At 44.5% G+C, this 15,799-nt stretch overlaps 1 protein-coding gene across 15 annotated transcripts in view; it reads right to left on the bottom strand.

Moving 5' to 3' along the window:
- Positions 1–5,711: 5,711 nt before the first annotated feature.
- The window catches only part of pax2a (paired box 2a), a 30,779-nt gene continuing 20,691 nt past the window's right edge, over positions 5,712–15,799 (bottom strand). For 8 of the 15 annotated variants that reach the window (XM_030442680.1, XM_030442682.1, XM_030442681.1 and 5 more), the window contains 4 exons: positions 11,610–11,825; positions 10,046–10,147; positions 8,618–8,704; positions 5,712–8,430 (listed from right to left, as the gene is read on the bottom strand). In XM_030442680.1, coding sequence (XP_030298540.1) covers positions 8,354–8,430; positions 8,618–8,704; positions 10,046–10,147; positions 11,610–11,825 — 482 coding nt within the window. In that variant the 3' untranslated portion in view covers positions 5,712–8,353. The remainder of the gene's footprint in view (positions 8,431–8,617; positions 8,705–10,045; positions 10,148–11,609; positions 11,826–15,799) is intronic. The other 7 variants (XM_030442688.1, XM_030442687.1, XM_030442686.1 and 4 more) reach the window with 2 other exon arrangements.

A 15,799-nucleotide genomic window follows, 5' to 3' on the forward strand; every position in this document is an offset into this window, starting at 1 on the left:
AGTCACTGGAGTAATTGCTCATCGTCTGGCCGCAAGAAATGTGACGATTGTCAAGGTATAAATACACGACATCTGTCCGTCTAAAATCGCCTTTGTGCTGAGTGAGGTGTGATAATTCTTTTAAACACAGTGACACTAAGAAGGGGGCATCCAAGGTACACGAGTCCATCAATGAACGACAGTGGAAACAGCGTTGGATTTCACTTCCTGATGTCAGAGAAGCGGGGCAGCCAGTCGCAGGCAGCCTCCCAGCTGCCCCTCATCCCGTGTTTTCCACTAGAGGATCCTGCGCTTAAAGAAAAGATGCCGTTAATAATTCAGAGCCCTGATGAACACCACCCAACCCCACCACAAAAGACAAGATCAAACTTTTGGCAGAGCCAGCGCCGCAGCGGGGCCGATAGTGTTTCCCTGCGTCGCTAGCTGTACGTTGACCATATGGACATCATAATCACCCGTGGGATGAATCAGCAGATTCTTGATCTGGAGCCCAAAATCACACGACACCTTAATTAGCTGGTGTTGATATCGCCCTTCACAGTGCTAATTTGTCACCGCCAGCAAAACAGCCCCTGGCATGCACGGTTCTGTTGCGTTTTTGTCGACGGTGCTAAGGAAACGGAGACGGAGCACTTGAGGTGACAAACGTTCGAGTTACGGGAGTTAGGCAACAAAGATTTCACATTGAATCATGTTACATATCAACAGTCAATTATGAGGAAATCAGCGTGAGTTTGTCCCGGTTATTTCCTGAATAATAAACGCAACCGTCATTAAATTATTTGGGGCTGTGTTTGTTCCCGGTGACATGCAGCGTCCAATAAGGTGTAAATAATTGCTGCCCTCCTTGGGAGGCGTAGCCACCATGAAGCAGTGAGTTGAAAAGGTCAGACGTGTTCTGCACGCTAGCTCCAAAGTGGTTTATTAGCATCCCAACGACATATTCAGGAGATCGTCTGAGACATAATTACCTGGATAAGGTACAGATGAATACTGTATTTGGGGGAGAAGGCAAGGTTGGTTGGATATTGGCTTTGTCTCCATTAACCTGGAGCACGGTGTTAAAGGATCTGTTTGTGGAGAGAAAATGACAGGGAGTCGGGCTGACGGGGCTGGACTGAGACAGTTAAAGGCCCCTCACTGCATAGGATAATTAATAAATAAAATACCAGGGGAGCCCCTGCCATGCCTTCGTCTATGACAGGGGCTGTCTCCAGTGCGCTAAAGCATTAAATGACCAATTTCTGTCAGACTAACTTCCACCACGCTTCTCTCTCTCTCTCTCTCCCTCGCCCTTTCTTTCTCCCTCTCTCTTTAGCTTGCCCTCTCGTCTCCACTACGCTCACCCCTCTCTCCCTCTCATTCCCTCCCTCGCTTCCTCGTTTTTCTGAAGTGGGGCTACTTTGCTCTCTTTGCACTGAGTTTTTCAGCGACTGATGGCTCTAGTTCATTTCTGCTGAATTAATTGGTCCCTGAATGAATTCTGTTGACAGGGCAATTCATCATGTGTTTGGCCTGACAGTGACTGGGTGTTGGGTAGGGGAGGAGGGGGTGGAGGCGTCGGGGAGTGTGTGCGTGTGCGTGTGTGTGTGTGTGATGGAGGGGGTGAAGCGGTGTGGGGAGCCAGTCAGAGGTGGTGGGGGTTGGTGATTGTGGCCTCCCACTTTTCTTTCTCCCCTCTTTGCCTCGTCTCCTCTTCTGGAGCTGCAGAAGCCCTGGATGCTCTTGTTGCGCCGTCTTACCAAAACAGCTCCGACTCTAACAAATCAACACCCCCCCCCCCCCCATCAGGCTGAGCTTCTGTCAGACAGACGACCCTCTCTCAGCTTGAAGAGGGCACGCAGGTCAGTGCTACCCCATTTTACACATTTTGGCCTTTTGTACACACTTCCTCCCCAACCTCAAATCCCTCCCCAACACTTGATGTGAGCACCATCCCCTCGCCCCACAGCTCCTCATCCCTTTTGGAGAGTGACATAATCAGGTAGCGAGGCATATTTAGTGCTTAATTACACAATGTGTCGCACAATGGCCATTCAAAATGATAATTTAGCTCCTGAAGGGGAATCGCTCTGCACTGCTGACGGATCTAACTGGAATGGGACTGGTATAATAGCATATAGTTGGCAGACGAGGCCTGGGTTGGGAAACGCTGCATTTCTCCAGACAGCTCTTCCACTGCTCATTATTCTAATTGTGAGCTATGCTACAGTACAGGATGCGGCCCGAGCATCCTCTTGTGCTTGAACATGGAGGAAACCTCTTTAGGCTGCTTGGAGTCAATCAATGCTCACTCATTACAAACATCACAAAGTCATGTTCTTGTCGCCTGGATGGTCTCCCCCGCCGACAGTGAAAATAACCTCATAATCATTGTTCTGTCAGGATCGGGATCATCAGAGACCAGGCTTGAACCCTCTGACTCCCCCGCCACGCTGATATAATCATACTATGCAATGATTTATTTTCACGAAGACATTCTCGCAAACCTTTATTTTAATTTTCATCCTTGGGCCAGGGTGATAGACATGCAGTCGCTTCTACAAGGGCACTCAACACAAACACATTCACTTTCACGATATAACCAACGTAGGAAACGGCTCGTTCCAACCAGCAGCACATACTGTAAAGTAGCTCCACATTATACCTCTGGAAGTGCTGCCTCTTGTCAACCCAAATCCATTTGGGATTAACAGAGTTAACGAAGGCGCCGTTGTGAACAATACTGCGCCCGTGCAGCCACTAATTAAAGCCGCTTCTAATGAGGGCTCGTTGATTGACACAGCAGGGTTGGCCTCTCCCCTCGCCAGCATCAACTATGACAGCCACATGATGAGGCTGATGACAGGCTCCCATGCAGGCAGATGACAGGACGTCACCGCCAGACCACCACCGCTCCTCGTCTGTGAACAATACGGCGCTCGTGTCACACCTCGAGATTCATCCAGTCCTGCTCTCTGGTCGTCTGCTGGGTGTTTACACAAAGAGAGATGATTAAATATTGAGTTGTTGACGCTGTAGTTTGTCAGTGTAACTCTGTTGAGAAGAATCACCGCTAGTGTTGGACCACTGGCGCACAAGTACTTAAAAGTTTTACTAAAAGTAACAATCTAAAAATACTCCAGTACAAGTCATTGCATTCTAAAGTTAAACAAAATCACACGTTTTATGAGGAAAATTAACTTTAACTGGCTGATAAGTGATCATATATTACATTACTGGATTGTCAATGCAAGTAGCATTTTACTGTTCTAGCTAGATATGACTATTTAGTTTGGTACTGTCCAGTGTTTCCCAGTCGAAAAGATAAATCTGTGGGACATGTTATTGTCCTGTTTGGCCTTTAAAAGTTATTACATTGAACCATCTTATGAGTTTACAGGGCAAATATCTCTTTGGTGGGACTGCTAACATCTAAAACCTGTGACTAAAGGCCCATAGTAAACACTACTTTTCTGCAAGGGGATTTCGAATTGTATTTGATCAGCCTAGCATATGTTGGAAAGTCTGTGACCATGAACCGTTGTTATCAAATACATATAGGGAAATATATAAACTACAATATTCCCCTCTGAAGTATAAAGCAGCATAAAGGGAAATACCCAAGTAAAGAAAATGGTTATCTTAACAAACATTGTACACGTTAAAAATGTACTTACGTGTGCAATTAAAGGGGTCTCTCAAAATGTTTTAAGTAGGATCATGGGAGCTGTTGTCTTCATTTTTAACCAACCAACATTCCCGATGAAAATCTACCTAAGTGACCCAGGCACAAATACCCAGGCACAAATGTTCAAAGATGAGGTAATAACTGTACGGTTTAACCAGGTTAAGTTTAGTCATGTTTGCCGACTGCCTCTCTCACTCTCTGACTCTTTCCTGGAAGTTACAGGGAGAGGTGATCAAAAGACACAGACCTTAACCTTGAATAAAGTTATAGATTCATTTGGGTCTGAACATTGTTGCAAACGTTTGGGATGATATAAGGTCCAGGTTTGGGGAGTAAGAGAGTACAGGGATTATGGGATGATTGAGGGATTATGTAACAGGATGCAAAATAAAGGTAACTGTGCATTTTGAAACGAGACACATTTATTAAAAAATAGGATTGCAATTTTTAATTTGAGAATGATATACTTGTCTGTGACCATGCACAACATACACAACATCACATGAAACCCAATACCCAGATAAACTTAGATGACACGCTCCTTCTTAAGATGTCTTTATTTGCATATGTTTGGTGTTGACGTAATCCAAAAGTAAGGGAAAGTAATCAAGCTACATTGTTTTAATGAAATTGATTACGTTAACAGCAGTAACCCTCCAAACCCTTACCCCAAGTACACAACTCAACAAAATATTCAATAAAGGTCTAGTTGTTTTAAGAGGTTCTAATGTTACATATTATATCTTTAAGTAGTCAAAGTTTTTAAAACTATGACACAAATATATATATATATAGATATATATAGATATAATTGAATCCAATGTGTTGATGTCTGAATGAAACTTTAAGTTTGCAGGGGATTGCTTCAGACTGTGTCCATCCACCAGCTCTTTAAAATGGGCTTACTTCACTGTATATATTACCAGTGACAGACATGAATCATGCCAGAGAAGCCTAGCTGTAGGGCATCAGCAAAGCCAAGTTGACAATGAGGGTGAAGTGTTTGAGTAAATCTTTGCGTGAGGCCCGTTGGCCCCCGTGGCAGGGCCTCTCCGCGCGGCGTTTGAGAAGCCCCGAGGATGACAGGTGCTTTTCGTAATGCCTAACTGATGAGAGCCAATCAGTGCGCCCCATTCTGCTGGTGTGTGTCTCTTCTCCTGTTGTTGTCATCTGGCCCGCTAAAGTAAAGATGAGCTTGACTGACAGATGCATCCGGGGTTCACAGTTTATTGGTTTCTACGAGAGAGCCAGATATGCCAATTTAGACAGGGTAGTGACAAAAAAGTTCCCATCTAAATGGAATAATTTTACCACTGGGAATTCTCAGCTGGGAGAGGAAGGGGTGTGTGTACGTGTGTGTGTGTGTGTGTGTGTGTGTGTGTGTGTGTGTGTGTTTTTCTTATCTTTTAACAAGGCCTGAATGACAAACACATAGGACAGTTAGGGGGCTGACAGAAACAGCAGCTTTTGATGCTTCACAGGGGATCCATGAAATAAACAATAGGCAGAGGAAGCAGGGAAATTGAATTACAACTGGCTGGGTTTGTGTGTTTCAGAGTCGAGAGTGTAGGGAGGAGGTGAGGCGGCAGCGGCAGTGTGGTATAGCAGGATGAAACCAATGCATCATTAAATATACTGGAGTCAGAAGCCGGGGCAACGCTCTCCTGCCTCTCCAACTGTCCTGCCTCTTTGTTTCACCCTCTTCCCTCTCCTTTCCTTGTTTTTTTTTTTTTTTTTTACTTTCTCCCTTTCTCCCACTCCCCTTGTGTTACCATAATGCATTCTTTTTTATCGTACAATCAGGCTACTTTTAACAGGAATCGTAATATACATGCTTTCCTACACTCACAGAACGTGTTCTGCAGCCTTCATGTATTTCATATCTGCGAGCTGTAACCCGTATGAGTGCGTTCCGTAGTCCTGCTGGCTGTTCATAAAAACCAAACATCAATACACCGGCAGCGGCATTGCTCACCGGGAACCTTGAACTCTGAATCATTTTCTTATGGGGTTAATAATGAGGGGACACCGAGTCAACGACTGACATATAAAAGAATTTATTTCTCATGTGCACAAAAAGAATTGGAACAGAACTGAAACAGAACAATGATTGAGGCCACAAGGCTTTCCGTATAGATTTTCATCAGAAACCCTTTTTATGTCCATGACACACATCCTGTATCATCTTTACAACAGCAGAAGACCCATTCCTTCACAGGTGCTCGAGCCCGAATGACGGTGGCTTGCAGTCCGCGTGTGCCAGTGTTTCCTTTTCAGATAGCTACATGTAGACAGAAATAGGCAAATCCCAAGTGCAATTTGTAGAGGATAGCTTCTCCTGGAGAGCAGGACCGCGGTCTGTTTTCTCTGTTATCTGACAGTTAACCCTGGTACCAGATGATGCATTTTGCTTGTGTAGAGTTAAAGTAAACTTCATCTTAAAGAGCGGAGGGAGGGCAGAGGGGTGGATCTATACATGGAGGCACGGATGACTGTAATTTGGGTTAACATAATGATCACAACATCTACTAACAGCAAACAGGACAATATCTTTGATTGTTGCCAAGGACTTCAGTTTGAAAGAGAAACCGCTTCACGCTGGAGGTCTGTACGCCGTTCTCCGTGGGGATTACTGGTTCTGAGCCCAACAACAAAAGATGATACAGAAAGCCATTTAACTCATTGCATAGTGACATAAAACATCATCGTGACAGTATCATGAAAACAAAATAAAATGACAAAGACAACCTATGTGATGTTAGCATCTGAAACCTGCCGCTACAGCACCTGTAGCCGCAGGTTATACAGTAGTTGTGCCTTTTTTTCTCAGAGCACAACATTACATTAAGACACAAATGTAATGCATGTATTTTTTCTGTCTGTATATCTACAAAGGGAGCCAGCACATTAGAATGATACTGCAGTGGTGTGTGTGATATTATTTACAGAGAAGAATTGTCTTCACATTATTCACAAATCATTCTACGAAGCAGCATTTTGTTGCAACCGATGGATTTTTGACTCACTGAATTTTACCTTTTTCCACGCAGGCGTTCGCGACGCGCGCCCGTCGCAAAAAGCCACGACATACATGTTCAGTGTTGACTACTTATTTAAAAGATAATACTGCTTTATTTATGCATACATATACTGTAAATAAAATATTAAATATCCAACTAAGTCTTTGGCAAATGTAGTTAAAAGTACATTCACAAAATATTTTCCCCAAAAAAAAAAAAGCAAAATTAAATCAGTATTTCCTTTCAGTTCCGATGGAGAGTGAAATCAAGGAGGGTGGTGGATGTGTGTCGGCAAAGGCAATTAATTTTGTTGAACAGGCATGAATTCACGTTGAAAAAACAGGTTTGTAAGGCAATTGTTGAAGCTAATTTACAGTTGGTTCGCTCAACTGCGTACAGCTTTCTAAACTGTGTAGGCATCTAGTGGTATGACTAAGTAGCTGAATGAAGTGTAACCCAGGAGAATGTGTAGCCACAGGGCTATGGCTTACAAACTGCTCAGATACGCCAAAGATGTTCACACAAAAACATGTCTGTTTGTCTGTCTGTCTGTCTGTCTGTCTGTCTGTCTGCTTCGCGTTTTTTCTACGCCTACATTATGCAACATAAATAGTTTCCACTTGTGTTTAATTAAAATCGGTCGGTTAATCAAACTTAATTTAAAGTGAATGTACTGAATAAATAAAAAAAAAAGCGGAGGTTATAGTGCAAAGAAAGAGCAAAGGATGATCATGCTGGGACGTGGACGTGACTGGAAGATGAGGGAAATGTGACCGAACTACTCTGATGTGAAGAAAATCTTTGATCGCCTTTTTTTTTACAGTAAAAAAAAAATTGAGACAGAAATAAAAAACAACAATAATTTAAAGTATTTAAAATTCTGGCGAGACCATTTTCCGGGGGCCACCATGCTTTTTTAATACTTTGCAAAATGATTTACATTTTTACATCTGATTGTTTGCCACAGGGAGTGTGATGTTGCCACTGGTCTATAGGGTCAGTAAACGTTGTAGGACATGCTGCGTGTGTCTGATGATGTGGGTGGGACTGGAGACATGGGAGCAGAAGACGTAGTCAAAGCACCAGAGTAAAGCCCGCCCTACAGCGTGGAGTCTCGCTGAGAGGCCCCACAACACTGGTTCAAGTCGCTGCACCATCAAGCTATTGTCGCCTCCCCTGGACTTTCTCTCTTTAGAGCAGAAAAATACTGCAGTTCATCACATAAAAGGAATGTGAGGATCCATGAATAAAATAACAACAACAACAACAGCAACAAAGAAACAAAAAATAAAAACCCACAACATTTTTTTCCACATGGAATTCTTCACACTGTTTTTCTTCAATTTATATTTTATAATATATATATTTATATAATCTCTTAAAGTCATTCTGGAAATGTTCAGGCCTGTGAGAGATTGAGGGCATGATGGGTGAGTTCTGAACGCCCAGCGGGCCCCTTTTTTTGACCCAAAAGTGTGTGACGCTGCAGCTGGGCTAGATGCGCCGGCGACGACCTCGCCGATCCTTCCTCCACATCACGTAACATCACGGGCTTTTCCTTTAGGATTCCACCTCGCTTCCCTTTGACCTCAGAGTTTCTCAGACGGGGACAATATGGAGGCCGAAGCCATGGCCCTGCAGTTTGAGCTGGTCTCCATGGTAACTAGTGGCGGTCGTAGGCAGTGGCAGCAGTGGGAGGTGCGGAGCCACGGGATGCGGCACTATAATAATAAGGGGAACCTGAAAGTTAACAGAAGAGCGAGTTGTTGGAAACCACCAGGTCAAACATCGTGCAAAACACAAATGGAGCCTTGAGATTATTTATCATTGTTTTTTAATATCGTTTCGTTTTCAGAACATGTCGAGGTGAGGTGGAATTTCATTAATGAAACAGTATGTTTGACAGTGTTGAGAGAGAGTTGCTTACTTAGTAACGCTGGATTGCTGAACCGCCATGCTTCGTTGTAAGTGGTGTATTGTGGATGAGAGTACGGGTTGCCAGAAAAGTCCCCTCCTGGTGAACAAATCAACAAAAACAAACATGAGCAAAGAGCTACCAGAGTGAAATGACTGACAGCTTTTGAAAAATATCAAACTGCTCCGTATTGTCTCCACAGTCTCTTCAGGAGAATTGATTGTTTTATTAATCCTCTGTTAGTCTTTAGGATTTCCTCTATTCTCTGCTTAACTGCTATTTTCCCCTGCTTTTAAAGCGATGATGCTTCGCTTCAAAACTCCTTAATAGGTTCTCGCAGACGCTCGTTCGCTCTTTGTCCTCCCTGTGCAGGTCGTGGAGGAGAGGACGGGAGGGCTGAGGGGATGTCAGAGAGCGATGCTGTGGGTCCACAGGTTTCCTTCTTTTACGAGACTATAAAGGCCGGGTTTTATATGAAGCTGCTGAAGAATGGCCTTTGCTTTAACAGTGTTTGGGGCCAGTCACTAAATCTAAGTCATTCACCACCAGATGAAAAAAAACACTACAATCTCTGGATTATGGAGGCGGCTGTGCTTGTGTGCTTGTGTTCGGGCGAGTTTATCTATGCACACTCTCCCGTCTGATAAAGCGATTTTCTTAATTTGAGACATCAGACATAGGCGTCTTAAAATGTTGCATGCACACTGAGCTCACTTGTAAATACTGCTCGCCTGCTGTGATTATTGGTCAGTGTGAAAGGTACATGTCTCCGAGCAATAAAGGGAATTGTGTTTTTCGGAGGAGAGATCTACACACGCTGGCAGCTATAGCATCCTCACTGCTGGTCGTGTAACTCGAGCTCATCCCTGAGAGAGATAGTGATTTAAATATTTACAGGCCCTCCACGCCTCTGTGTTTTGACCCTTAACTGTTTGCTGTGAACCTGAACTGCAGGTTAAGTAGAGGGGAAAGAGATACGCTCTGCAGCCCTGGGTGTCCGGGGAGGCGAGGAGAGGCGCAAAAGCAGTGTTTATCGACGGGGCTGGTGAGAGTGCGCTGTGTGGACACGGCGAGGGTAATGAGCGCTGGGAGCTGGAGTGTAACTGAGAGGAACTGTCCTATCTCACGGCCACTGATTGTGGTGATCTCCTATCGAGTTCATCTAATGTCCTCGTCCGCACGCGCTAACCACAAGCTAACCGCAGTCTAACAAAGCTATAACAAGCTCGCTTTCAATCCTATGGGTCAGGGGCAACGCTTTAAGGATCCGTCAGTCTCTAAATATTGAGTGTGTAACACATATACTCAGAAAAGCCTCGCCACTTGTTTAGCGCACCTCCTTCAAAGAAGATGAACTGAAGGGGACTATCTAGTGAAAAATACAACCCCTGTGAAAGTAAAATTAATGGCGTCGTAAAAAAAGGGAGTAGTGTCACCTACCGGGAACCATTCCAGCGAGCGTGGAGGTGGGGTAGCTGCCTTGTCCTGTGGGGGGCACATGAGGCGGGTAGCCAGGTAAGGTGGTGCTGGCCATGTCTCGACCTGCAGGCACACAGGGGGGAAAGTCTTACAAGGATGTTCGAACGCAGAGAAGTTAAATTGTTACATTTCCTCATTACGTTGATAGAAAACCTTACGTTTATTTTCATTACGTATAGAAACGTATAGAAATCATCATCGATATGACTGAATAGGGGCCTATTTGTTCAACTTAACGCAGTGGATGTTTATCATTGTAGTAAAAGTGTCATTGTGCTTTTGTATTTTCCTCCCCCTGCACCGTAAATGCCGCAATTATGATATGTCGTAAACAGGGTAAACACAAGTGAAGTGATGCGTACGGTCAGTGAGAATGACGAGAAATGCCACGCTCACTCACAGTGCTTCGGAATCTTTGTTTTCTTACAGGATAAAGGATCTTTTTGCAAAAATCTAAAGAAAACTTTCTAAATCCTAAAAAATGACCACAGAAATGTAAAATGTTGCAGCATGTTTCTTGAAATCGCAAGTTGTCTGTTTATCTTAAATCACGGGTGACGGGTACGTTTTTGCTTTAAAATATCCTTATGAATTAGAGGTTGATTGCGCAACAATGGCTATGGAAAAATGACACCATTGGCGTTTAAATTGGTATCCTATAAACCCTGCTTTCATTCTGCTATTTCGTCTGCCATCGGGGTATGACATCTTCTGGGAAAATGAGGGCTGAATGGCGATTCAGCTAGGCTGGCAGCTTGGCACCATTTCGGTCTGTTTTCACATCTCCATTATCAACTAAATGAATGAATAAACTCAGGTTTTGTTCTGTGTTGTTTGTAGTCGCCACTCTGAGGAAAACTAGAAAGCGACCCGCTTATCTTCGAGACAGCGGTGCCAACAATCATACCACTTGGAAATGTATTTTCTTAAATTGATCTAATCAGAGACAACAACTGCCGTGGCATTATTATATCAACATAATAAGCAGCTTTAAAACTGACATTAGCATCAAGAGCTCTCTCTGTTCTCCGCTCCACATTCAGTCCTGTAATTAACAGTGACAGTATCGGGCCTGGCTGGGTGAAGGGGGCACACAGGACGAGGAGGTATGGGTCCAAAGCAGGCCCCGGCATCAGCCTAATGTCTCTGCCTCTGCCTCTGCCCACCCCCCCCTCCCCCTCTCAGACCTTTTGGGCCTAGCTGTCACGAGGCTGGAAGGACCTGGAGGCCTTTTGTTAACCTGAGAGATGAGCAAGGGTTCAAAGCTGGTGAAAAGCCGGGTGAAAGGGGGGAGAGAGAAGTCGCTGTTAATGAGGGGGCAAACAGTCCCCTGCTGTATATGCTCCTGTGTACACAACAGCAGGGCCACAAAGCCTGATGGGAGCGCAGGATTTGCAACGTAAGAAGTGGACGCTTTGAATTTAAAAACGATAAAAAGTGAACAGAGAGGTAAATCAACTGAGCAGAGTGAGCGTGATTGGATTTTTGATTTTTTCTACGTGGCCTTATGGGCCTTAAGTTGTACCTGCTATAAAGGGCTGGCTGGCATACTGGCTGTAGCAGGGGCCATGGGCATGGGCAGGGTAGCTGGGAGTAGAGGCATCTACAGAGAGGCTGGACTGGTGGGGCAAGATGTCAGCTAGAGCAGAGTCCCCAACAGAGGAGGGGGTGAAGGGGGCAAAGGATGCCTCATGGGGCTCACGCTTTACACACATGGAGGGTGGATATGATGGGTGAGAGTCTGCCAGGTGGGGAAAAAAAAGGGAAAAAAGAAAAGAACTCGATATGATGTAGTCAATGCAACTCCACACGTACTGTACATACAATCACTTCAGTCACTCAGATGTATGGTGGGATGGATTTAAAGCCTTCTAGATGTCCAGATAAGCATGAGGCCAAACTACTGTACGGAAGCAAAACAAGGTAAAGAGAAGTTTTTTTGTTTTGTTTTGTAAGGGCAGTAAATCAAACAGAGCCCGGACTCCAAATCCTGAGCAGATTCGTGGTGTGAAGTGAGGAAAGTGCGATCGCTCCGGCACACCAACTCCTTATCTTTTGCCGACTTACAGCCAGACGTTTCGTATGAATTCTGAATTAATAAGCAGCCTTTAGAAGTTGATTCGTTCATTTACATAGCTCATAATAATAATCTCATATGCACCCAGCAGTAATTCACTCAACTAAGTGGAAACATACACCAGTGAAATGTTGCAACAACACATCGCGCCTGATCAATCAAGCTCAAATGCGTAAAAAATTTCCCCAAGGTTTTGGGAAAACAAACAACATAATCTCACGGCTGCTTTCTCACAACAAAATCACTCCCGCAAATAAAGCAAACAGTCGGCTCGCAGACAGTTCAAAACTCCACACTTTGATCTAATTTGGCTGATGAGTCTTGGCATCTTTCATTTCAACCGGCTCTGCCTCTTGAACCTATGCAATCAATGTGAGCTCTGTCTCCGGCCTCTCCACGTCTGCCGCAGAGGCTGCTCTGTTCGCTGGGGCCTGTGGGGAGAGATGGCTCTTTCCCGACACCATGATAGCCTCATTAGCTGCTTCCCCCATCATTGTTATTTTACAACAGGACTGTGTGTTGCGATTCCTCATTAAGATAAGGTCTGTTCTATGGAAGGGGGTTGCAACCCTGTCAGCCAGGGAATCAGGCAACCTAACTGACTGCTTTCCCATAAAAGCAGGTTCTCCAAATCTCTTTGTCTTTGTGACAGCTGTAAATGTGGATTTAGACAGAGGTACCGCAATTACACCGACCACTTTCATCTTATTGAGACAAATACCGCTGTCACAGAGGGAAACGACACAATTTTTTAACAATGCCAGCTTTTAACTTATGATCAAATCATTAAAAAGATGGTTGACACGAATCTCCGGCGTGAACAGGAATATTCTAACGAGTGGGCTCTGCATTTAATTGGACGGACCGAAAGTTTGTCACATGCAGCGCACAAGTATGTCATAAACTTGGTGGAAGCGGGGTCCGACTGTAGGAATGAGTGCAAATGACTGGCGCTCAGTTCTGCTCTTCAATTAATTAAGTCGAACATGTAGTCTTTAAAGTTAAAACAGCTTTCAGAAGTCTAGTTAGCATGAGTTTGACTTTAGTGCATAACAACCACCACCCAACCCAGAGAGAGGAGGCACTCGAGGGGTTTAGCTGGGAAACGGCTATATTCTAGAGCTCCAACTATTGTGACAAATTGATTAATCAGTTGCATTCCAGCTTCTTAAATGTGAGTATTTTCTGATTCTTTGACGGTAAACTGAATGTCTTTTGGTTGTGGACAAAACAAGACATCTGAGGATGTCATCTTTGGCTTTGGTTAACACCGATTGACATTTTTCAACATTCTTACACATTTTTACAAAAAAAAATAGTCAACAGAATAATGGACAAGAAAAACAATTGTATGTTGAGGCCGCACCATATTCATCATCAGCCTGTCTCAGCGCCATTACCGTTTTTAACCCACTTCTATGGTAGAAAAGACACAAGAAGTTCCAGTGTGTGCCAAAAATATATTTATAAAAAAAAAACAGGATTGCATGTTCACCAGATTACTTGTTCAAGATGCAATATGTCACGTTGTCCTAAATGTTTCTGACAATGATCAACATTAGAGAAATCCATTATTTTACTCAAGGTCACCTGGCCACACATCCTTGAACATTTCTGCCTCAGTAACGTAGATAGACGTAGTTTTTGAATACTACAACTCCCATGATTCAGTGCTACTTATCTCTTCTGTTTTGTTTTGATTGAGAGACCGAAAGAAGTCTGTGTTGAAGCGTAACCTTGCTCATGCTGGTAGAGTATTATTATTGATAAGCAGGACGTACATTGTTAAGTGGGGTGACACTAACCCATTGCACATTAACCTGAACTTCAGGATAAGACTGAAGGGGTTCACACTGTATCCAAGACTTCCGGCAGACTGCTGTAGGCTTCTGTTTTCTCAGCGCCTGAGTAACCGTTGTCAAACAGACAAGGGGTTACGACGCAACAACAACCGATACAACCGCTGCGTTCAAGACCACTGAACTCTGAAACTAATCAGACATGGTGTTGCTTATTGTCCTGGAGACGAGGCAGAGCCCGGGTAAAGGGAGCCTGTCAAATCACGGGCCCTGATGATGGAGATGGAAGATAAACTCAGGGTCCTTGGGGACTCTTCTCCCCGGCAAACACATCTCTGAGAGAGTGGAGACGCTATAGAGTTCTCCAACATCTGTCTGCGCTCCACCACTGATGCCACGTCTGCAGACCCCATCAACCATAGAAATGAACTGTTAAGAACCTACAACAGCCCCTCGGAGCGATGCGTCCAAATATAGCTGCAACAGCCTTCTCTCAAGTGAGCATTTCATTTTTAAACGCACACCGAGGAACTTGGTGCGCAGACCATTTATTGTTGTTTTCAAAGGCTGACGTTCAGTCTTCAGAGAACTTTTTCATTCCGACAGATCAGAGCCAAACTTCCATCCTCCATCAGGATGGGCCAGTTAAACCTCTGCCCTTCAGTCTTCTGCATTGTACAAAGTGGTAATTTTATAACTGTTTACACCAGACGGCAACAAATCGTCGACAGCTACATCCCATTGTGAGCGGGTAAAGAATATATGCAGGGCCAAATAGCTCAAATTCCCCATACACAGGTTTAAAGTCATTCATTATCTGATGTGTGCTCAAAGGTTAGTGTGCTATTGCGGGGGGTGATATAAACATTAATTTCCGAGCTCTGGGCTGCGGGCGTTAAACGAGCTGAGACGAGCCGTTTGTCACCAGGCCACACAGCAGGCACGGCAGGTTAGGTGGCTGCTTGTTGTTCGCCACCCGGCAGAGAGACGCTGGCGCTGCCCAGTCGTAAGCCAGGGCTCGGAGTGTGGTGTACATGTGAAAATAATAATTTTTTTTTTTCCCCCTCCACTTCTGCTCTCTTTTCTCACTTGTATGAGGGGGACATAGAGAGGTAAGGAGGTAGATAGATAGACATAAAGAATGATGGATTTTCACATCTGCTATAGTCGCAGTAGGTCAGAGGGGTGCCCATTTACACCCAGTCTCCCCACAGACTCTGGTGAGAGCGATTATCGAGCCCAGCCTGCACGGAGACTTCGGCACTCTCGTTGGGCGTAACCCTATTTAACTGCTGATAAATAGCTACAATATTACACTATCATTTGTTCCGCATAAAAAGCTGAGATAAGATCAGAAAACCTTAAAAAATCTGCCGGACACTGCATGTTGCTTACTCTGATCAGGTTATCATCGGGAAACTCTACAGACACCAGCAACCGGGGTTATTCCTGACGTGCTGTTCTCTCCGTTGATTGCACTGAGCAGATCACAGCGTTCGTCTACACGTGCAGCAGCTTCTCGACAGCTCATTCACGCCGGAAATAAACCCTTCTCCTCACCAAATCAGACATTCTTCATATAATCTACTCGCCAGAATTAGCAGGGGGCTAGATTTGTTATGTGTCGATGAATTTAGACTCTCTTCAAACGCTGGTAACATTCTTTTGCGGGGGAATCTAAAGGCAGTCATGTTGACGGAAGGGAAACCATTTTGTAGATGATTGGTGAGTCTTACTAAATCCCAGCGGCGCGTTTCAGTGCCCTAATTCTCTCTCTGTGTTATTTGGCTGCCGCCCTCCTTCCTAGGTAACCGTCTCTTTCACACATCAGGGTAAACA

Source organism: Sparus aurata, chromosome 15 (assembly GCF_900880675.1).
Source record: "Sparus aurata chromosome 15, fSpaAur1.1, whole genome shotgun sequence".
NCBI classification, from domain to species: Eukaryota; Metazoa; Chordata; class Actinopteri; order Spariformes; family Sparidae; genus Sparus; species Sparus aurata.